At 37.4% G+C, this 25,497-nt stretch overlaps 2 protein-coding genes across 2 annotated transcripts in view; both read right to left on the bottom strand.

Annotated features, from left to right (window-relative positions):
- Positions 1-19,057, bottom strand: part of LOC121737846 — a 32,131-nt gene extending 13,074 nt beyond the window's left edge. Inside the window, exons 1-3 of the mRNA XM_042129579.1 lie at positions 18,861-19,057; positions 8,327-8,510; positions 959-1,121 (exon numbers count right to left, since the gene is read on the bottom strand). Coding sequence (XP_041985513.1) covers positions 959-1,121; positions 8,327-8,510; positions 18,861-18,895 — 382 coding nt within the window. The 5' untranslated portion in view covers positions 18,896-19,057. The remainder of the gene's footprint in view (positions 1-958; positions 1,122-8,326; positions 8,511-18,860) is intronic.
- A 1,747-nt stretch (positions 19,058-20,804) lies between these two features.
- The window catches only part of LOC121737684 (octopamine receptor Oamb), a 168,585-nt gene continuing 163,892 nt past the window's right edge, over positions 20,805-25,497 (bottom strand). Inside the window, exons 9-12 of the mRNA XM_042129353.1 lie at positions 24,677-24,950; positions 22,197-22,414; positions 21,450-21,605; positions 20,805-21,128 (exon numbers count right to left, since the gene is read on the bottom strand). Of these exons, the coding sequence (XP_041985287.1) occupies positions 21,125-21,128; positions 21,450-21,605; positions 22,197-22,414; positions 24,677-24,950 (652 nt within the window). The 3' untranslated portion in view covers positions 20,805-21,124. The remainder of the gene's footprint in view (positions 21,129-21,449; positions 21,606-22,196; positions 22,415-24,676; positions 24,951-25,497) is intronic.

Raw genomic sequence — 25,497 nt, forward strand, 5'->3', positions numbered from 1 at the left:
GGTTTTTGCGCGATAAACGAAGAACGAAGCATTAACTTAACGTGTGTCAAACGACTGATTTAGGGTTGATTGAGGCCGCAACGCGACGCGTAGATGCATTTCTAAATTTATATGGATTTGACAGATTCGCAAGACGTCTCGCGCAATTGAAATCTGTCAAATCCTAGCCGCGCCGCGCCTCGTCTCGTCGCGTTGCGGTCAGAATTGACCCTTAGAGATTTGAGTTTTGACCAATCAGAATGCATTTAGGGCCTTTTCACACGACGTATTTTTTGCGCACTGACGACGCGCGTTTCTGATACGATACAGCGCTCGTCTTATGTGTGTTTTCATCGCGTTTTGGCAGATATAATGTTTGAAACGTGTCGGCTTCCTTCCGTTTGCTGAGCGCTCAACGAGTTTTCGTTGGCTCGATATGCTCAATGCGTTAGGGAGGGTTTGTATCGATACTAACGAGCGTAAAAAAACGTCGTGTGGAAGGGCCCTTAGCGTTGGCTTGACATAGACAGGTTTGATGTATTTTCTCGTGTTAAAGGGACATGCCGCGACTGGACTATACATACATATAAATAAACGCCTCCGTGGTCTAGTTGTATAGAGCGCGGCTCTTGACTCGGAGGACGTGGGTTCGATTCCCGCGTTGGAAACATTTTATTTCCAAGTTTGGTTAGGACAATGCAGGCTCATCACCTGATTGTCTGACAAGTAAGATGATCCAGGCGTCGGTTGGGCATGTAAAAAGTCGGTCCTGCGCCTGATCTCTCGCCGGTCGTGTCGGTCTTCGGTCCCACTGGGTTATGAGAGAAAAGGAATAGAGAGAGCTCTTGTGTACTGCGCACACACTTGGGCACTATAAAATTACTCCTGCGTAGCTGGCCTGGTTTCAATGAAACCGGCCACCGTCACCGAAACCGGTGTGTTAGCTAATATTATTATTATACATACATAGCTGACTCACCAGCTATAACCACCATTCCTCCATTCGGCGCGCCAGTGAACAAGGATCCAGCTGTATCGGATCCAACATAGATCTCTCGCGCTGAGCAGCTATCCTTGTCTTTCACGCACGCAGCCAAATCTGCGTTGCTGCTGTCCTGCTCGCACCCCGATAGCGTCAGACCCTGAAAAAAAGATAGTTCTAGAAAATAATTTGCTTGTCAAATCATCTTATCCTAGCGTTCATTCGGAAGGAGTTCATGACAATAACCCCAACTAGAAGATGCGATGCATTTTTAAAAGGGACGTTACAAAGTGAACTGACACGAAAACAGACAAATGAAATTAAAAAAGTTACAAATTTTAACGGGCCAAACAGCGCTAAAATCTAAATCCTGAATCGCGCTAACAAAGTTTCTTCAGTTACCGTGCAACAGCCGTTCGGTTCACGCGTCTTATCGGTATTCGATAAATGCGCTGTCGCCACGAGTAATATTTGTTTGTTATTAAGTTAAAGTGTTCGTACTAGTTACCTACAGTATAACTTACATTCTTGAGGGCGCTCCTGGCAACAGGAGCTCCCATATTAACTATGGAAGAACCTGCAGGGACCCCCACCATTAGCTACGCCAATGTAACATCAAAAACAACCTACCCGAAGAAAGATCAAGCTATTGTTTTAGAGTCTATTGATGGAATGACGCTTCGTGATTATCTGCTATCTCTCTCCACCGTAACCAAACCAACGTCGATCCGCTTTATTTCTCGCATAGCCAATTCAAGAATATGTGTGTATTTAGATTCCAAGCAAACAGCTGATGAGTTAGTCGACGTGATTAAAAAAGTTAAAGTCAAGGACAACCTACTTGAAATTAGACCTTTAATTACAAGGAATAAGCGAATTGTTCTGTCGAATGTTTGCCCCATTATACCCCACGAATTGATAGTGGAAAAATTCAATGAAATAAATATTAAGATCTTGTCACCGATCACATTCATGAGAGTAGGAATTCCTGACCCTGGTTTTTCACATATTATGAGTTTTCGTCGCCAGCTTTATGTGTCTCCGGAGGATGAAAAACGATTACCTGACTCGATGCAAATTAATTATGAAGATACAAACTACTGGATCTATATTACGAATGATTCCATGAAATGTTTTGTGTGTAATAACATGGGTCATTTATCTAATCACTGTCCTCAAAATAATAAGCGTTCACCCCAAGTTAATAACAATTCCACACAAGAATATAATGACATCTCAAATTACCCACCTATAGAATTTTCTAAGCCCCAGACTATTACATGCCAACTAGAACTAAATAAAGGCGTTAAGCGGATTCGTTCAAACACTACCACGGAACCATCACAGTCAGATATTATTCAAACAGAACAGATCATTATAGAGGATAGTCAGTCATTGAGCGAATGTACCATTGATACAGACAGCAACATCTCCCAGGAAGAAGAATTGCCAGTCAAGTCAATAAAAAAGAAGAAGAAAACCCTTGACAACAGAACTGAGGAACAAGTTTGGAAGGACATAAAATTTGAGATGATAAATTCTGATACTGTTTTCCCCCTTAATTTAGAACAATTTATAAGTCTTTTAGACGTCTCTCGGAACAAACAAAATATTCAGGATATCATTAAGGACTATACAGATAACATCCCAGAGTTAATTAATATGTGTCTATACCTACACCCTAAATTGAATAAGAACCTTAAAAACAGATGCGCAAGATTATCTCGGAAACTTCAAGATATTAATCGATTCACTACCTAATATTTATTTTTACACATTTCTTTAGTTTTACACATTTCTTAACTTTAAATCTTTATTGTATACCTTTGTTGTTTGTAATGAAATTTTTGCAATGGAATGTTAATGGGTTTCACGCTAGATTTGAAAACATAAAATTACTTGTAAATGATTTAAACCCGTTATGTTTTTGCTTACAGGAAACTAACTTTAAAAATAATTATTGCGCTAAGATAAAAGATTATGAATGTTTTTACAAAAATCGCACGCACGGCAGTATAGCTAGTGGAGGAGTAGCTACATACATAAAACCCTACACTTTACCAGAACAAATTAACATTATTAGTCGACTCGAAGTAATTGCTATAAGAATTAAGTTTCCACTGGCTATTACTATCTGTAATGTATATTTGCCCAATAGCTGTTCCTTTAGTGATAAGGATTTGAACGATTTAGTTGCCCAGCTTCCGATTCCCTTCGTTTTGTTAGGGGACTTTAATAGTCATCATTTTTATTGGGGTTCAAAACGCTGTGATCAGAGAGGTAAAATAATTGCTAACTGGCTGGACTTACATGATAATATAATTTTACTTAATAATCAACAACCTACACACTTTAATAGTAGTAATGGTCACACTAGCAGTATTGACCTAACATTTGCTTCACGAAGTATATCAAGTTATTTCGAATGGAATGCACTTAAATTTCTTTACGATAGTGATCATTTTCCGATTACGATTACTTTAGAAATAGAATTAAACTCAAATTTACAAACTAGTAACCAATATTGGAAGTACAAAAATGCTGACTGGACAAATTTTAGCATTCAAATAGAGCGGGAAATTAGTAAATTACCTAACATCAATTTAAACTTATCTCCGATTTTCTGTATAAATAAATTAGTCGATCAATTTAATCAAATTATACTCGAGTCAGCCGAAAAATATATACCTAAGTCCAGCGCGAATATTAAAAAGAAACAAGTGCCATGGTGGAATGAGGAATGTTATAAGTCTCTTAAGGAGTCAAAAAAAGCTTACAGATTATATAATAAAAAGAAAAAATCAAATCAAGATAAAAAGGAGCTTTGTAGCCTAGAAGATAAACGCGTAGAAGAATTATTGAAAATAGAATTTCGTAAGAAGAGGGCTAGATGTCGCAAGATATTTAAAGAAAGTAGGAAGGCAAGTTGGGAAAATTTTATTTCGTCAATTAATAGTTATACTCCTTTAGGAATTGTTTGGCAAAAAATTAACTCTATTAACGGATTTAAAAGGAAAAAACAACCTATAATTTTAAAAACCAATGACGGAGAACTTAGCTGTGATCCGAATGTAAATGCACAATTATTAGTATCAGCTTTTGCAGAGAACTCAAGTTCCAATAATTACAATCTAAATTTCCGCCAACACAAAAACTTTGTAGAGGAAAATCACACAATTTTTAATTTACAAGATAACAGTAATCCAATTAATCAAAATTTAACTATGCAGGAATTAAAGTTGATAATAAAACGCCTAGGTGACTCTAGTCCAGGACCTGATAACATCTCAAATACTTTAATAAAGAGAATTCCTCTTTTAGCTCTAAATCGCCTCCTAGATATTTACAACTATATTTGGATTCATCAAGTTTTCCCAGACCAGTGGAGAGAGGCCATTGTTATACCTATCCCCAAACCAGGTAAAACCCCTACCATGACATCGAATTATCGTCCAATATCTCTTACCTGTAATTTATGTAAATTGTTTGAAAAAATAGTTAGTAATAGATTAAGATGGTACCTGGAACAGAATAAATTAATTTCCCCATTCCAATTTGGATTTAGACAGTTTAGGTCTACTCTTGATCACTTAGCATATTTAGAAAATGATATATTAAACTCTTTTGCCAATAATAATAAGGTTATTGTTGTTGCCCTAGATTTGGAAAAGGCATATGAAATGGTGTGGAAGCACAGAGTTATTTTGCTTCTAGAAAAAATGAATATAAAAGGTAATATTCTTGCTTTCATCAAAAATTTTTTATCTAATAGAACTATCAGGGTAAAAGTTGAAGGGATCCTATCTGATCCCCTCTGTACAGATAATGGACTCCCGACAGGATCTGTACTCAGCGTTATTCTTTTTTTGATTTCAATTAATGAAATTCTAACAATCGTTAAAAAGCCTGTGAAAGGTTGTCTTTTTGCCGACGATTTAACAATATTTTGTAGTGGTAATGATCTTAAACCTACAGAAATTCTTTTGCAAAGTACCTTGAATAAATTATGTGAATGGTGTAAATTAACTGGGTTTAAATTTTCGGAAACAAAAACTAAATTCATGATTATGTCACACAAAACTAAGAAAGATAAAGTAACCTTGACTATAAACAATCATAAAATTCAGGAGGAAAACAAGTTAAAAATTTTAGGACTAACATTCGATAAAAAATTAAATTGGGTGACACATATAAAACAATTAAAATCAGACTGTTACAATAGAATGAACGTTATTAAAATCTTATCAGCTAATAGATGGGGATCGGATAGCAAATGCATTAAAAATACTTACAAAGCCCTAATTAGACAAAAAATTGACTACGGCTCCATTATATATGACTCAGCTTCTCCTAACATTCTAAATCTACTAGAGAGTTGTCATAATACATGTCTACGTTTGAGTCTCGGAGCATTTAAGACCAGCCCAGTAAATAGTATTTTAGTTGAGACAGACGAAATGCCCCTGACATTAAGGAGAAAAGAGTTATGCCTTTCATTCGCCTCAAAACATATAGCTAATAACGAGAATTCTGTATTTTTAAGCAATTTTGCATCAGACATTGAGTTTAACCTACGGCCATCCTTACCAGTACCTCTAAGATTAAGAGTTAAAAAATACCTAAAAGAAATAAATTTTGAATTTCCCCTAGTTTTTCCGCGTGGACATTCTATACAACCTCCGTGGAAAGAACTAGTTCTTCCTATAAATACAGAAATTGCCCAAGAAAACCCCCGTGATTCGACCCCAGATAGTTTATATTTACACCTTTTTAATGAATTAACAACTAAATACCCGGAATTTTTACATTATTATACCGACGGATCTGTTTATGAGGGAAGGACAGGTTGTGCAATGATTTCGGAAAATAGTAGTTTTAAGTACCGTTTACCTAATTACGCATCCATATTTACATGTGAAATGGTTGCTTTACTGGAATGCCTAAAAGTTATTAGAGGGGACATAAATGTAACAAAATGTTTGATTTTTTCTGACTCATTGTCTTCCTTAAAAGCACTATTAAATGTAAGCAATATAGACCCCTTAGTAAATTTAGTTAAATTCAACCTTATTCAATTAATAGATAATAATGTTGCTATTGTTTTAATCTGGATCCCTAGTCACCAGGGCATTCCTGGAAACGAAGAAGTCGATAGGGAAGCAAAAGAAGCTACAAAATTTGAACAGTGCAATTACTTTACTTCTAGTATCAATGATCTCAAAAAATATTTTAAGCTTAAAATTAAGAATCTGTGGAACAGTGTTTGGGTAATTAATAATAACAGTAATTTATTTGAGATAAGAAAAACAGTCTTTGAAAAAAGCAAACTAAAGCCAAATAATAGAAAAGATCAAGTAGTGTTAAATAGATTAAGAATAGGGCACACTAATGTAACTCATATCCATCTCATCACCAAAGAAGCGAAGAACAGATGTGCAAGGTGTGATAGTGATATTTCTGTTAAGCATTTGTTAATTGATTGTCCAATGTACAATAGTGAACGTCTAAAAGTTAATCTCCCTACATGTTTCAATAAGTGTTTTGAAAGTACTGAAAAAATTGTAACATTTCTAAAGTCAATTAACTACTACGATCTGATTTAATATTGTAAACCTAAAGTGGTCGCTAATGACCTTGATGTTTGAGCGACCTAAAATAAATAAATAAAAAAAAAAAAAAAAAAAAAAAAAGTTTCTACAGTAGGCTGCGGTCGACACCCTCAGAATTTTTATAGAAGAATGCTGAAACGTATGTCAAGTGATTGCCTATCTATACGAAATCGCTGGACCCATAAAGAAATTCTTCCAACACCCTTTGCTCTTCTTTATCGCATAAAAACAATTTAATTGGCAATTGAGACGGAAATATAGCTGTCGTGCTCGTCCTCCCGACAAAGGTTAGGGTCAATCGCCAATTGGATGATAGAAACTAGTGAACGGAAAATAAATTGGCACAATTGAGTCTGAAGATTCGCGTAGCGGAAGCCAAAATTGGTTTTAGATGACGATCTTCAAAATGGGATGATTTGTTTGTGAGGCTGAGGCCCGTATGAAAGTCTAGGAATCGTTTTTGAATAACACGTAGCGAATTTTGGTGTCAACGCCAACGGTCAGCGAGCGGTCAGCGCTTCACTAAAATTCGTATCCGCAGTAGATCGTAATCTTCCACCGTTTAGCATAGTTTCGACACTGAGCACTTAGGCCCGTATTTTTGGTCAGTATTTAAGATGCGACCCGGTCTCAAGACGCGGTTCGGCTCTGTGATTGGTCCAAATTTAGACAGCCAACCAATCACAGAGCCTGAACCGTGTCTTGCGACCGAGATGCATCTTGATTGCTGACCAAAAATAGATAGATAACTGTGATGAGTGATAGCCTTAGATAACTGTGATGAGTGATCTCGCCAATCTACTCAGTAGGGTAGGTGTAATCAAGCCTTAATAAACCAGCACATTTTTTGCCATAATCGATCTTTTACACACACAGAAGACATCTTACCAAGGAATTAGTGGCACCATAACCAGGCAGACCAGCGTCATCCTTAGCCTCTCTCAGCATGGCGATGATCCTATCGGCGCACCCCTCTACACCCATTACCCAGTATCCAGTGGTTGGTGCCAGGGCCTCTAGCTCGACCACAGTGCAACTATGACACCGAGCATCTAGTGCACCTACCCCTACATATATATCTTCTTCTTACTAACATAGAATGCAATTTGCTAAGACGAGGTGCGAATTTGACACACGCAGAAGACATTTTTTTTTATGAAATAAGGGGGCAAACGAGCAAACGGGTCACCTGATGGAAAGCAACTTCCGTCGCCCATGGACACTCGCAGCATCAGAAGAGCTGCAAGTGCGTTGCCGACCTTTTAAGAGGGAATAGGGTAATAGGGGAGGGTAGGGAAGGGAAGGGAAGGGAATAGTTGAGGGTAGGGAAGGGAATAGGGTAGGGGTTAGGGGATTGGGCCTCCGGTAAACTCACTCACTCGGCGAAACACAGCGCAAGCGCTGTTTCACGCCGGTTTTCTGTGAGAACGTGGTATTTATCCGGTCGAGCCGGCCCATTCGTGCCGAAGCATGGCTCTCCCACGTATAAAAAGACATGGTAACCAAGACTTGGTAAACTTCTCAAACTCTAAAGAAAGAAGACTTGGTAAACCAAGGAAGCTAATGTCACTTCATATCTACCCCTACATAATATTATCTCTCCTTTATTTATTTATTTAAGCGATTGCGTGTTTGACAGGCGCGAAAGCCATTTAACAAAGAACTAACGGCACATCAGGTAGAACGGCATATTCTGTCATCTCTTTACATGCAGTACCTATACCGAGATAATCACATTGATGACTTTGGCACTTACCAAGGAATCCAAAGGCACATCACCAGGTAGACCAGCGTCTTCCTTGGCCTCTCGCAGCATGGCGATGATCCTGTCGGCGCACCCCTCTATACCCAGTATCCAGTGGTTGGTGCCAGGGCCTCTAGCTCGACCCACCACATTCCCAGTCTCGTCGCATATCACCAGGTTGGAATGCGTCGCGCCCCTGGAAGAAGGAAATACTTAATGATATGGAAATGAAATCCCTAATATTTCCACACTAATATTATAAATGCGAAAGTGTGTCTGTCTGTCTATCTGTCACCTCTTTGCTAAAATTTAGCATGGAGATACATGACTTTGTGGCGGTACCCACAATTCGCCTAACATTTCTGCATCGCGCTATCGAAGTTTTCTGAGCGCGTCAGTATATATACGACAGCTGAGATGTATCACGTGGGCTTCGGCCTGACCGAGCATAACACCTCGCTCGGTCGGAAGATCTTCCTTTGTGGCGACCACACATATCCCACATTGGTGACCCTCGACAGAACACGCCTCCTTCATCATCATCACTCCCTGCCCCTCCGCACCGCGCCAGCTATCATCGCCTCATCGGGTACATCGTCCACTAGCCGCAATGTACCGCGGCCTGGGCGACTCCGCATCGGCATCATCGGGCTTTCTCACTACACCGACCGGTCAGCAAGCAGAGCACATCTCTCCTGGTCAGCACGTAGCATCGGCCCCGCACGGCAGCTATCCGACTCACTGGATCCCGTGCAGCAGCTTACAGTTCCGACTCACTGGGACACACTGCAACAGTTCCGACTCACTGGAACTCACTGGCATTGGCGACTCAAGCGACAAGACTTTAAGATTCGACCTCCGGTCTTCGGGGGGGAGTGATGTGGCGGTACCCACAATTCGCCTAACATTTCTGCATCGCGCTATCGAAGTTTTCTGAGCGCGTCAGTATATATACGACAGCTGAGATGTATCACGTGGGCTTCGGCCTGACCGAGCATAACACCTCGCTCGGTCGGAAGATCTTCCTTTGTGGCGACCACACATATCCCACAACTTTGATTCCCGGGAAAGGAAATTGTTTCCGGAAAAATGTAGGGCTGTCGCGTGCAATGAATTTCAGCGCAACGATCGTTTTAGCCAAGTTGCAACATCTAGTATTATGTAATTTTATACAATAGCTTTGTCCACACTGTGCCTTTTTCTATTCGTCAGGGGCATGCGTTATAGCGCAGTCAATAGCGAACGTGAGGCATGCCCGCAACGCATGCCCTCTGACCATATCCAAAACTTCAAAAATCAAAAATGACAATATTGGCGTGGCGTTTTTTGACGCATTCAATTATTGAATGCGCCAATACGAAAGTTGATGACGAAAATCGAAGATGAAAGTGCACAGTGTGGACATAGCTATTTAAACATCACTGTAGTGATAAATAATTTTAAACATTACAAATTCTATTTTATTATTAAAACATACATTAACCACATAAACTAAAACCACTCTCGATTTTGTGGTTACCGAGAACAGTTAGATCTCAATTCTTACATCTCAATAACTTTCGCCCAAGCAATGGAAAGTAGACACTAGACGCTAGTGCAACATGAACTTTCGCTGTTTGATTTATTAATAACAAGGAAATAAGATTTGAGAGGCCTACAAGCCACGCAAACCGTACATATTGTGGAATAAAAACTATCCTATGTTCTTTCTCTAAGCCATACTACAGAGTCCAAATAGACAACATACGCTTTTGTATTTAAATTATAGACTATAGTACTAGATGACGGCCACAAATCCGTTGCGCCGATTTTCAGCAACAAAAACTATCCTAAATCGTTGTCAATCTCCAGAGACGACCTCTGTGGCTCAGTGGTGAGCGCGTCGGTAGCTCAAGCCGGGGGTCACGGGTTCGAATCCCGCCGACGGAACAAAATTTTCAATGTTCCCAGGTCTGGATGTGTATTAAATATGTGTATGATATACATACACGCACACGCACTCGCGCATACACACACTCACACTAATAACATCAATAAAATAACTTTTAATTTAGTGTAATTATATAAGTAATTATTTTAAAAACATAAAATTATGTAATTATCGTAACTTCGTCTCGTCCCCACAGGACAGGCATCGCCTAGTGTGGGGATCCATTATCGCATATTATGTTAATTTTTGTTTTTTGGCCAATAAATATTTGTATTTGTATTTGTATATAATAAAAATCTTAAATATATGTATAGTATAATAGTATTAAATATATTTCCGTTGTCTGGTACCTGTAACACAAGTCATTCAGGTACTTAGCACGGGGCCAGACTGACGTGGTGTGAAGCGTCCATAGATATTAGATATTATTATTATATTAAATTTCATTAAAACGGTTCGGTCTTTAAAGCATGAAGAGGTAACGGACAGACAGATTTTTGCATTTCTAATATTTGTATATTATATATTACGTTATTATTATTATATTGCCAAAATCAATACTCTTCTTTCCGTCGTAGTCGGGTAAAAGTGCGACATCATAGACTTTATCTATGACGGATAGAGGTAATCTATAGTGTCAAACGCTATCCTTATCATGTGTGAACTTGACCGCTGAATACACCTGGATTAATTAATTCAAAACAATCTTTCAAACTTAACAACGGATTTTGATGCGGTTTTGTTTAATTAATTATAATATTACCTATATGTATATTATAGAGATTCAACTGCACAGTGTGATAAAAACCTCAATTTTGTTTCACCGCGTTTTTTCAAAATACTAAAGTTGATAGCTATAAGTATAAACATTAGAGTAAAACTCCGAGATCGATATTCTTTTTGGGTTTTTTTAAAGAGTATCAAAGTTGGCCTTTTTGATGACCCGGGTCATAAATTTGCATAAAAAATTAATTAAAAAAACGAATCAAGTACTTAACATTAATTTTGTTTATACCAATTACGATTGAATAAGCACTTAATACTTTGGTTAACCTACTGTGATCAAGTAGGGAGATATTAATTTATTTATTAATTTTAGTTTTTCTTTTTTAATTTCGCGATTAGAACGAATTAGAAAAAGTTTCAAGCATGAAACGATAGTGTGAGTAATCCTTTATCAATATTATTAAAAATCACATTCTAATAACGTCCGTATCTGAAGTTATATGAAATTTATACCAATATTATCCAAATAATCCGTATTGCCCGTTTTAAAATACATATAGGAACGGAATGTTAAATTTAAAGGGGGTAAAAAAATTGGGGATGAAAGTTTGTTTAACGATTACATTGTAGGTCTAAATCTTTAATCTAGGTATGATCTAGGTCAAACACGTTTGTTGATTGTGGAAAGAATGCGGGCGGTGTCACACCCACATCAACAATATCGATCACTTGTATCGATCTGTTTTTTTTTTTTTTTTTATGAGATAAGGGGGCAAACGAGCAAACGGGTCACCTGATGGAAAGCAACTTCCGTCGCCCATGGACACTCGCAGCATCAGAAGAGCTGCAGGTGCGTTGCCGGCCTTTTAAGAGGGAATAGGGAAGGGTAGGGATAGGAAGGGAATAGGGGATTGGGCCTCCGGTACACTCACTCACTCGGCGAAACACAGCGCAAGCGCTGTTTCACGCCGGTTTTCTGTGAGAACGTGGTATTTCTCCGGTCGAGCCGGCCCATTCGTGCCGAAGCATGGCTCTCCCACGTATATCTGTATCAAACGTTCAACGTTAGGGTGACTTTCCGATCTGTGCCGCAAGCGACCGCGACCGACAAAATTGGAATAAAATGCCACCAATTAGTTTCGCTTGGGGTCCGTTTTAAGACATGAAATGAGTAATGACCTTCGCGGTCCACACATTTTACATAAAAAAGTTATTAAACATAGGTAATTACGGAAATGACAAAAGTATTTTTAGATATCAATGAGAAAAGTACCTAACCATTTTTTGTAGCTAATTATCTCTCTGAATTTTTGAGTGAAATATTGGTGCAAGCTATAGATATTGACATTAAATCCTGGAGATGTTGAAGTCCTAAGATGAACGAAGATCATCTTCGAACATGCTCGGTCCGCACACAATGGGTCGGCGGTCCGCCATTTGGTGACCCCTGACCTAGGCTATAGGCATTAGGCTCCATTTTGCTCTTCACCACTACAAAGCTGCAGCGGCGTCTAGGTCCGCTAATGTCCATGAAACCTTTGAATTCCAAGTTTCAATGTGAACAGACCTATAGAGTCCCCTCTCCATGTTTGGGCCATAATGGAATAACCATTAAATTACGAACCTGTCTATAGCAGCTATTCTCAAAGTGTACTCCGCAGAGCCTAGCTCTGCATTGGTCTTGTAGGGGTTAAAACTTAAACGATGCATAAATTATTGTGTTTACAAATGTCATCAATAATATCATACACTATTGGAATAAATTCAAAGACAAAGCATTATTTTTTTAACCGACTTCAAAAAAGTCCGAAATCAATTCGACGCGTATGTATCATTAATATTTCCAGTACTGTCCAGTTTTTGTATTTGTTAATCTATAGTGCCAGCTTCTGAACAAATGTGTTAAATATCAAATTGTATATTGTATTGTATGTCATGTATGTATAATGTATGTTTTTATGTTTGTGCACGCATATCTCCGGAACTACAAGTCCGATTTTAGTGATTTTTTTTTGCTGTACTAGGTATTATTCAACTTAGGGAATACTGCAAGTTTCATCAAAATCGGTTCAGTAGTTTTTGAGATAGTGAATTTTAATTTTTAATTACTTACGTACAATTTGAAGTCGGTTTTATCCTTTTCAAATACAATTTTTTGGGGGTCCGTCAAAATTTCCTTAAAAAGGTTCCGCTTCCGCCGCCAAAAAAGTTTGAGAACCGCTGGTCTATAGCATGTACGATGGACGAGACGAATATTCCCCTGTACACGTTTGCAATGGCTTGTAATGGTCCATCAAGCGTGGAAAGGTCGCCTTTATTACATGATACAGTACATAAAAGGCAAGGTTACAAACTGATCTATCAACAAATCAGCTCAATATTATGGTTTTATTGTACCAGATGTCATGGTATAATACACGCTAAGCTTTCAATTATAGGTGTTGAAGTACAGGGCCGTCACTAGCCCATGTGGCGCCCGTGTGCAAATATTACCCGAGCCCTAGGAGCACTGTCAAAATGGAATGAGTACAGAGTACAGAGTACAAGTACAGTTTTTCCGGCCCGTGTGCAACGCTCACCCTGCACCTAAGGGAAAGATGCCCCTGTTGAAGTATGAGAGGTAGAGAGTATATCGCTACATTTCTCAGCGATAAAAAATATACTTTTAGCGTGTTTACACACGGCGCCACAGCGGCAGCGTTTTTTCGCCGCCGCGGTAAAGAATCCGTGTGTAAGGGGCTAACCGCTAATGCTCTATTTACACGGGTGACTTTTAGTCGCGCGGCAAGTCACCAGTCGAATCGCCTGTCCAATCCGAATCGCCACCCCATTTGACACATTCTACAAAAATGGCCTGTGCCGCCCGAGATCTCCGCTATGTATTTGCAGTGATCGCTTGCGACTGAGCGTTTGCACGGTCGATTTTAGTCACCAGCCGCATGCGGCCATTGGCCGTACGACTTTGGGGCTTGCGGCTTTAGCCGCATGCGGTTTAGTCGAATTGCCATTTAGACGGTCGATTTTCGCCGTGCGGCGTAAATCGTGCGGCTTTAGTCACCCGTGTAAATCCAGCATAAGGGCAAATAGAAACACAAGGATACTTATAAATGTAGCGGCACCACCGCCGCCGCGTGTGTGTAAGCAGTAGAAATGTAAAGCTGAGTGATGAGGATGTCTTTTTCCAAAGTTTTATTCTCAAAGTATAATCTGCAGTCTACACCAAATTGCATCAAAATCGGTTCACACTTTACCGATATTTAGCGACTTTAGAACTTTTTATGATGTTAGAATAAAGATACATTAATAACAACTTAATAAGATACCATTAGGTAAACATACCTAATGAATCAAGTTTAGCATACCTAACTAGCCTATTAATTTAAATTACACTAGTTTGGACGTGACAAAATGTGCGAACTGCAAAGTATGGTAATTGCTGACTAATTGAAGAATGTTAGTTAATGTTATTACGTGTATGAAAACACCAGGAAAACAGCGAGAAAGGCTGCTTTTCCATTATACCAGCTATTCTCAAAGTGTGCTCCGAGGAGCCCTGGGGCTTCGCAAGCCTCTATTCGGAACGTGCACGTCAGTAGTGACATATTTCAAAAGAAGTTTTAGGGGCATGTGTAAAAAAATAAACAACTAGAGTTTGTTTATTTTGTAAAGATTATAGCAAATAAAATATATTTAGAACAATAATTAATGGTATTTGGATTAGTTTTAGTTAAAAACTACTTGTGGAAAAAATAATATATCCATAAAAACTGGTTTTGAAAGTGTAAAACACTCAATAAGTTTCAAGGCCCTATCTATGCTAAAAGGAAATAAATTGATCTTAGCAAGACATGTAAGGGATGTAGAAGAGCTAAGAACTAATGGCAATAGTTATTGAATATGAGCCAATATAATTCGCCAAACATCGGTGACTTTAGCACGCTATAAAACAAGTTCAAACGTAAGTACTGAACCAACCAAAAAACGTGACTAAAAATTTAGATAAAGCAAGTCTAAACATTTTTATTCATTCTTACAGATAGATAATGCTCGGGTTGTTGCAGCTGGAGTAAAATGCTGAGCTGCGTAACTTATAACCAGAGTGGCAAGTGCAAACAACTGCTTTAATATTTAAGTGTTTCATTAAAAACATTAACAAAAATACGTGCAATACTTTTTCGTTGAAGAAAATAAAAAGGAATGTTTTTAAAAATCTTGTTTTTATTTATTTTTTACAACATTAATACTCTTGAAGAAATTGGAGTCTTTAAATTTACTAAAACACTGCAAACATTCTTCATGTTTCTGATTCTTTACTCTATGTTTTAAAATACCTTCAATATTATGGATTCTTACTCGAGCAATATCATAAGCCATTTCGGTATCTTCTTGAGAGTACTCATTTTGTTTTGCTCAAAAAGGGGTAAAAAGTTAAAATACCTTGTAATTTTAACTTTTTTACCCCTTTCATCTAAAACTTGCTTAATTGAAAAACCTTTTTCATTCAAAACTCTATCTCCATCTTCTAAAAGATCAGTTATAACCAGATGTAGTATCTGGTTTATCGTCATTTGTGAGTCACTGTTTCTTCCACCTGATACTTTGGATTTAAATGAAATATTCTATGAAGCTATCTAGGGTTTTGGAGACCATGGTGATCCATCAACACTAAACAATAGTTATATCTACTGACTACCTATTTCTCCTGTTATTTTTGCAGTCCACGATACAAAAATAATTAGGACAACTTTCTAAAAATTTCAAAACAAGATTGACAAGATTGTTTGACTGCGGACTAATGGCCCCTTTTGTTTCATATTTTTGCCGCGGCAAGCGCGGCGATCGCTTTCTTTGCCCCCTCCACTCACTTCGCACGCTCCGAATAGGGGTTTCGCGAGCGATACGCAATACGATTATTTTTTAGAAGTGTCACCTATCACCAGCATGGATTTAAAATCCGTGATTAATATCCAGTTTTGCTACCGTCGCTTAATTTCTTTTTTTTTCGGATTCCGTCAAAAATTCCGCCAAAGTTTCGCCACTAAAAAAGTTTGGGAGCCGCTGCATTAAACCAACATCAAATACTGTATTTGGAGCTTGAATCCAGAACCGAAACGAGACTCAGCGAAAATGCGGTGTGACAATGCGTTATCTATACTAATATTATAAATGCGAAAGTATCTCTGTCTGTCTCTCTTTTTTTAGGGTTCCGTACCTCAAAAGGAAAAAACGGAACCCTTATAGGATCACTTTGTTGTCCGTCTGTCCGTCCGTCCGTCTGTCAAGACCCTTTTTCTCAGGAACGCGTGGAGGTATGAAGCTGAAATTTATATCAATTACTCAGGTCTACTGTCCCTTGAAGCTGTGAAAAAATCAAACTTCTAAGCCAACGCAATCAAAAGATACAGCCGTTTATGCCGCAAATTTTCGACACTTGCAAGGGAATCAAAACCTACAGGTTGCTTCCCGTGAACTCAGAATCTTGAAATTTGGTACGAAGCAACGTCTTATAGCATAGATAAAGGAAAAATTACGAAAACCATAAATTTTTAGTTACATCACATAATATATTTTTTTTTAATAATTTTAAACTTACTACCCATTTCCTCATAAACGCGTAGAGGTATTAAATTGAAATTCATACCAAATACTCAGGTCTATAATACCTTTAAGCTGTCGGAACCCTCGGTGCGCGAGTCCGACTCGCACTTGGCCGGTTTTTTTTTTTAATGAAATAAAGGGGGCAAACCGGTCACCTGATGGAAAGCAACTTCCGTCGCCCATGGACACTCGCAGCATCAGAAGAGCTGCAAGTGCGTTGCCGGCCTTTTAAGAGGGAACAGGGTAATAGGGGAGGGTAAGGAAGGAAAGGGAAGGGAATAGGGGAGGGTAGAGAAGGGAAGGGAATAGGGGAGGGTAGGGAAGGGAATAGGGGAGGGTAGGGAAGGGAATAGGGTAGGGGATTGGGCCTCCGGTAAACTCACTCACTCGGCGAAACACAGCGCAAGCGCTGTTTCACGCCGGTTTTCTGTGAGAACGTGGTATTTCTCCGGTCGAGCCGGCCCATTCGTGCCGAAGCATGGCTCTCCCACGTATAGAGCCAGTCTCGCTTTCACGCCAAAACTACCGAACCGATTGCAATGAAATTTTGTATACAGATAGTCTAAAGCCTGAGAAAGGCTCCTTTTTTAGTGGAAAAAAGTGTTGTAAGGGGGTGAAAATGCGTAGATTTGTTCAAATTAAGTTAGTTCCAAAAATTCATAATAGATGGCGCCGTGCGTCTCCTACATCGCGCTGACGCTTGCTCAAAAGTCTTTCCATAAGAGGTGGTATCATCTTACTTTCAAGTTTCGATTGTTATTTCTTGTCTACGTTATCAAATAACTCAGTACTTTATCTATGCAATAATGCAGGGACGTAACCTTATTTGACCTATCAATGATAAATTATAAATAGTTTATGGGTAAAGTTGTGTAATTAGGGGGCTAAATAAGCTGGCATAAAAATATAAAGTATAATTAAAAAAAATTAAATATTATGTGCACACTGCACAGCTGTTTAGATTTTTTTTTTATAAAAGCTTTTGACACCAATTTTGTTGACATCGCGCGCTATAAACTGAAGTACACGCGGACGAAGTCGCGGGCAACAGCTAGTAACTGCATAAATTGAAATGTCAATCGCGTCACGTCTCGTTACATCTCGTTTCGGTGTGACCTTACCCTTAGTCCTTAGTTCACCGCTAAGTACGCTTAGTTAATTAAACGTTTCATATTTCGTAAGTAGCGGATTAGCTAATGATTACTTATAATGTTGTTAGTTGTTACATTACTTACCAATTCGTTAATCCTACTAATATTATAAAGGCGAAAGTTTGGATGGATGTTTGTTACTCTTCCACGCAAAAACTACTGAATGGATTTTAATGAAACTTTACAATAATATACATTATACATCAGAATAACACATAGGCTACAATTTTAACAGACTTTCAAAATGAAGGAGGTGTTATGTTAGTTTTTTATGTTCAACGATTACTCCGCCGTTTGTGAACTGATTTTCGAAATTTTTCTTTTGTGTATAGGGTATCATCATACCCAACTTGGTACCATGCTCACAAAAGTGGTGACCTGATGAAGGTATCCATGAGTAAGCGAGGGAACTCCTCAAAATTTATATGGAAATATGTGTGGTTACTTTCGTTTCGTGAGAATATATAACTCTTTATATTATATATGTTTTAAAATATTATGGCTTTCTATCGATATAATCGTAATAAAGTTCGCGCGTTAGCTCACGTCCTGCGCTCTACCTGTATCTAAGCAGTTAGCAGATGTCTACGAGCAATTTAATTGTAGTATAAATGGATGGTAAAACTTTAAATTGCAATAAATATTTGTAGTACTTAAAAAGGTTTCATTGACGTTAAAAAATAAAGTTCGCGCCTTCAGCTTCGCTACATTACGTAAAAAATAAAAGTTTGAATTTCGAATGAAATAAAATTTTCGAAATTCGAACATTCCTTTGTCATTGTTATTTTTTGCAATTGTGTTCATTAATTAAATTGATTGCCTTTGAATAGAAAAGTAAATGTAAAAACTCAAGGTGGTTTACTCGAATTCTTTAAATACCTCGTATGATATTATAAACATACCTTATTGTAATAGGCGTACGGTCTTAAATGCAATAGCAATATCACCGGTGTTTATTTATTAACATACATGTTGATGACATTTAAAATATTTTTTGGAGCGTTAGGTTTATTAATATTTTCCTACTTAGCCAATAAGAGCAACAGCTTATAATACAGTAGTATGTTTAAGTTAAATTTCATGCCTACAGTGAGTTCAAGGCGAAAATTTCTACTTTCTAAAAACGTATGTGAATACATACCCCTCGACGCCACCAAAATACATCCGAGTGCTCATTGTTTTTATTAAATTATAACACACACTGTTTCTTATGCGGAAATGGGATAACGTTTAACGCATTTCACTACATGCCACGAACGCTTTTCGCGGGGGGCTTCGATAAACTATTGTAAATTGTGAATGTTTATTTTTCAACCACAATACGTCAGCGCACCGAACGACGGGCCATGCCAAGTGTCAAACGTCAGCTACCAGCTGTCAACTTAACATTTACCACAGACAATCACAATAGTGATGTGCGTGAACCGGTAATTTACCGATGGATAAACGGTAAACCGGTAATCATCAAGATTGCAGACTTGCATGTTATGATAATAATATTTTAATGCAGTTTCAGTTGTAATCGGTTTTATTTTACGAACCAAAATGTGAAAATACTCATTAGCTTAATATTATTGTTACGCGAAAGGCTTTGTGTCTAGCTGTCGGACGGCGTGATATAGAAGATCAATAATAGCCTAATAGGTGGTTTTAGTGGTACATGGTGATTCATTGAATATTGTAGTAGTGTCAACAACTAATTTATCAATAATATCTGCACTCAATGCAGCTAACGCGACTTAAAAACATATTTATGGAACATGAACTGGCGCGTCCGCGTCACTCCTCTGCAGCGTAGGTAGTAAGAGTGTTTTTTATTTTAGTGGTGGGTTCAGAAATTGCAGCCACTTTAAAGTTCTAGTTATGAAAATGAAAATATATTTAGAAAATTGCTTATTTAGGTAAATTATTATAACAAGATTTTAGACAACAAGAAGGACTTAATTATTTAGTTGAGTGCAACCTAAAATATTTGCAGAGCAGGTCGCGAAATCCCCTCTTCCCCTCCCCTACTATAAGAAAAAAAAACTATGATTCTTTTATTTAACATTTATATTTGTACATTAATTCAATATAATTGTGACACTTAAACATACATTCGACTAGTGATTTTTACTATTAATTATATAACACAGAACACACATACTTACTCAACTTTCAATTAAATAATATTATGATTATTTACATTTTTTAGTTACCCCCAAAAAGCACACATTTTTCCGCCCCCCATAAACACTTATTATTTAAATAAAGCCAATTAATTTAATCACAGTTGCTCGAATAAAATTTTTATAAAGTAGGTACTTAATAATAAAATGGTGCAACACATTAATTGTTTAATACATACAAATAGTTGCACTAAATTTGCTAGAATGACGTAATGTAACATTGAAAAACAAACTTCTATTTAAAAAAATGTGAAATAATATATTTTGTCATAAAATTATAAATCTTTGTCATGAAACAATTTTTAGACCATACAATAAGTCCAACATAAAATATCCATTTTGAAATGTTTCAACAACTTTAATGTAACAAAAACAATCAATAATATTTTAATTTCGTGTTTTACATAAAACTATAATCTTACAAGATAAAAGCGTAAACCACCCTTTTTAATATTTTCTTAATAAATGAATAATATTTTAATCGTAAGTAAATTAGTGTTTTTGAACTTTGGTACTAAGTATAAATAATATTATTTTTTCTAGAGACCTAAAAATAAAAAAAACAGTATTCAAAACAAAAATCTTGAGATTAAGCGCAATCTAGCAATTGACCTTGCTTCTTTGAACCACACATTTTCAACATTAACTGAAATAAACTATTTTATAAAAGTATCAACTTTTCGATAACGTAGGCTTATTAATATTTCATTTTTATATTACAGTATACACAGTTATTGTGTAGAAAAAATATTATTTAGCTAGATACTTCATACTATACATAATCCCCTTACTAATAAGAAGATCCACATTATGCAATACAGCCTTTATGGGTATTTTTTGTCCTTGTCTGCGACGTCTTTAGTGTATCACAGAAGAAAAAAAACGTCATGTTATTATTATAATGTGTATCTTTTTACTATAGGGCTAGTTTCAGTTATAGTGAATGTACTGAGCATTCGTTAAATTATAAATCATAGTAGTTTTTTCAGTTTTTGATAGCCTAAGTCGTCTTTTAATAACGTCATAGGCCTGCAATCTTCAAAAAAGAACTGTTCCGTTCATTCACTATATTCCTGACATCCGTTTTTGATAATAATATGTAACTTAATGGCTGAAAATAACAGTAAATAATTTATTTACACACATTTAGGTAGTCTTGAGATTTAAATACTTGCAATATCTAAACACAAGCGACGGACGCGTCAAATTGGGCATTCTGCCGCCGCATCGCTTGCCGTCACCTGAAAAAAAATTTAATAAAATTACATAATTCCATTTCTAAACTTTCTTATTAGATCCAAAATCCTAAGTTCCCTAATTTTGCTTTACCACCCTTTATTCTCTACTTTTGTTAATAGGAAAGGATACCCCAGTGTCCCCTATTTGAACCCCTTGGGGTTGGAATTTATGAAAATCCTTTCTTAGCGGATGCCTACGTTATAACATCTACCTGCATGCCAAATTTCAGCCCGATCCGTCCAGTGGTTTGGGCTGAAGTATTAACTTCTTAACGCGAGCAAAGCCACGGGCAAAAGCTCGTAGGCAACTAAAATCATGCTCACCTCTTAGTGCTCGAAGAGCTATGGTTGCTGTCCTGTTCTTCCAGAGACTGCGAGTGCGGCGCTTTCAGCCGGCGGGTTTCGGCGTTCGCATCTGAATCCCGCCGCACCGCGCGACGGCCGCAGAGGAATTTGCAGATTATACGCTTGAAGGCGAACCTGAAATATACAAAACGTATGGGTATGGGTCTAAGACGACCTCTGTGGCTCAGTGGTTGAGGGCTTGGTCAGCGCTCAAGCCGGGGGTCGTGGGTTCGATCCCACCGACGGAACAAAAAGTTTTTCAATGTTCCTGGGTCATGGAATATGTGTATCATATAAAAAAATCTTAAATATATGTATAGTATAAAAGTATTAAATATATTTCCGTTGTCTGGTACCTGTAACACAAGTCCTTTAGGTACTTAGCACGGGGCCAGACTGACGTGGTGTGAAGCGTCCATAGATATTATTATTATTAAGACAGAATGAAATATTTTTGGCGCTGCTGCTATTCAGTCAAATTTTTAAAGATCTAAAATGGCTCTCGTTTTAAATGCTACCGAAGTCTGAAGACTGGTCTGGCTAGGATGTGTGCTAAAGAAGACCTAAATCTAGAAAACAATATTTTCTAGCAGATTGTTTCTAACGTCAATTATTAAAAACGTGGATGATAGAATAACAATCTTAAATTTGTAATTGCTGATGTCTTTTTTTATAGAAAAAATCAGCTAAAAATTTTTTTTCATTACTAAAAAAATGTAAACGTACCTAAAATCTTTCGAGAACAACGCGTATATGAGCGGATTCAATGCAGAGTTGCAGTAACCCAGCCAGAAAAGAATCGAGAAGATGATCTCGTAGACGCAGTCCCCGCAGAAGCCCATCACCACGTACACGGTGAAAAAGGGCAGCCAGCAGCAGATGAAGCCGCCGACGATGATGGCGAGGGTCTTAGCGGCTTTCGTCTCCATGCGGAACCTCTTCACCTGGAATATTGATATTATTTAATTAAAAAAATGGTTGTCTGTAAAGTCGGTTTACGGACGGTAGTTTGACGTGACAACTACGAACTGAGCCGATGCCTCTCTCTCGTCCGCGACACGACGAGCGGAACGCGACAATGAGCGTAACGGGACGTTGACGTCATCTTTTTAAGCGACTTCCAAAAAGGAGGAGGTCATAATATTATGTTCGTCTATTTATATTTTTTTTGTATATTCAACGATCACTTCGCCGTTTGTGGACCAATTTTCATGGTTATTTTGTTGTTGTACGGGGTTGAATGAAAGTTTGGTGAGATGTTCACAAAAGTGGTGATGTGATGATGGGATCCATGAGGAATCAAGGGGACTCCTTGTTGTATGGAAACATACTGATTTTGTTTTTTTCTTAAGCATTCAAGGTAAATGCTACCAAAAAGTAAAACTTCTCACCAGGTTATATCCTGGATCCGAAGGTACCGAACAGAACGTTTGAATCCTTGTAGATACAGGTTCGGGGATTTCGGCGTTGTTAAAACAACTATAAGCCAACACATTAATTTGATTGATCATCATTATCACAAACATAATAATTACTTATACCATGGATCATCACATTATGACCCAATTATTGGTACTTTTCGTGAAATTTTGCATCGAAGCAGATGTTTTTGATGATTATTTCACTGTTTGTGGACCGATATTCAAAATTTTTAGGTTGTTGTATAGGATATAATTTTAATTTTGTATAACAATTACGAAAGTGGTGAGCTGATAATGGAATCTATGAGCAATCGAGGGAAATTTATCAAAACACTCATAGTGGTTAAATTTTGTTTCTATTAACTTAAACATATATTCCGAATAAGAGAAATTTCATAAGAAGGTGTCTCTTGGTCCAAAGGCACTAAACAGAACTCCTGAACCTTTAAAGATAAAAGTTTGGAAATTGCAGCATCGCTTAGATATATAAGTACTGCAAGCATTTACCACAATTTCGCTTACAGTAATATAATATGGATAGTTAATATTAGTAATGTTTATCTACGCATATAGCCTTGTTTTGTAGATAACTAAAAAGATTAAAATTATTATTTATTATTATTTAACAAAACATTTGAAATCGATTTCCAAAAAAAAAACAATATTCTTAAAATGATCTAAGAAGTATGAAATAATTCTCATTCTTCATTAGTGCCTTTTTCAAAATTCGACTAAATCTCAACGAATTCTGTACGCAATTTTCATTTTTTGAAGTCGGTATTGGCTAAGTTCTATCTCAGTTCTGTCCGTTCCGTCATGTTTTTCATGCATGCAGTCCGTAGTGTCATAGTAAAAGTAGTAGCGAGTTTTTAGACGTTGTCACGTCAAAAAGGATACAAAACTCTAATAAGTTCACAAATCAGAATCTTAACTATAATATAGAACCGATGAAATTACTGTAAGTAGCCTTTCGTCGAATAGACAAACAATTTGGATGCTAGGTCATAGAAAGTCCACACATCTGTACGTGTGTGAATCAGTTTTATTATAAGAAATATTTTGAATATGATAATACACTTTTCAAAGATTGATTTTTTTATGAAATTAATAGTAATACTTATTATAAAGGAATTGAATATGAAAATTTATTATAAAATCGATAATAACAATCGATTTTGAAATGAAACTGGTACCGGTTTACCGGCTTTTCACTTTTACGAAAACTATCAATAGATGGGGTTACGTATAATTATAATTTTTGTGAAAGTACCTTTTTTACAGTTTACTTAACTTTAATAAAAAAAAAGTTATATTTTATTGAACCTAAAACTTGAAAAGATTATTTCTGGGATTAAAGGGCCTAGTAATATTTTTATTATTATTTCATGGTTGTATCGAGTTGTAATCAAATAATAATTGTACTATAATTTATTTAACACCTCCATCGTGGGCATAGACATAATATATACGATTATGTCTATGATCGTGGGTATAGCAGACTCAATAGATTTTCAATCATGGGCGTACCGAGGGGGGGCAATATTTTTACAACTAAAAATTATTAATTTTTTATTCTTTATAAACACCTAGCTTATGAAAAATCTGATTTGCCCCCCCCCTGGCCCAGAACCTGGGTGATTTGCCCCCCCCCCTGGCACCAGAACCTGGGCAATTTGCCCCCCCCCCCCCCCCCCCCTGGCCCAGAACCTGGGTACGCCCATGTTTTCAATTGTTATGCGGCTGCCGCTTGGGGATTGATGGGCTAATAAATAAATGTCAAATTACCTGAGCCTTAATATTCCTCCGTCCCATTTTCCTCGTCCTGTTCGGGTTATCGTCATAGTCATTGTAGATGCCCGGACTTAAGTGCTGAGACTTCGACTTAAGTCTGCTCTCAGTCAGCTCTCTCCCGTCTCTCTCGTAGTGGACAGCATAGAGTGAGGGGCTGGGAGACCTGCTGGGCGACCTGGAGTTCTCGTGAGGAGGGCATATCTGGTCCGACGATGGGTACGATATGGAGATCTTCACTTTGTCGTGAGCGCGCCTCGAACTGGAATGTCTGAAAGGTTTAATTTTATAAATAAAAAAAACATTTTTAAAGCGTTTGTAATGTCTTTGATGTTATTAAATTAGGACACTACTATTTCGCTAGATGGCGCTCGAGTGCAAACAGCTCCCGTTTAAAAATTGTTTAAAAATAGTTTTTGTTGTTAATAATCCCTAAGTGCCAGTTAATCGATTAAAACTAAGTGCATGGTGCAAGACTAACAAATAAGTTAAGTGCAAACTGAACTGTATCAAAATAAAACAGTGCAGTGTCGTGAGTTCATCACCGTTAGAAGATTCAAAACTCCTAGGACTGACTAAAGGCACTGATTGCACAAGAATATTATTCCAGTCCCTGTTAACAGTTTCCCAGTGTTCTTAGTGTCTGAAAATTCAAGTTAATTAAATCACTTTCGTAATATGGACGTAAAAGTAACATCCAAAGAATAAAAATCACTCGTCAATTATCGCTTTGTCATTAATACCCATGCTGCCATCTATCGGGAACTCCCAAATTCTTCGCAACCTGAACAACAACGTTCGATCATATCTTGATAACT

This window comes from Aricia agestis, chromosome 21 (assembly GCF_905147365.1).
Source record: "Aricia agestis chromosome 21, ilAriAges1.1, whole genome shotgun sequence".
NCBI classification, from domain to species: Eukaryota; Metazoa; Arthropoda; class Insecta; order Lepidoptera; family Lycaenidae; genus Aricia; species Aricia agestis.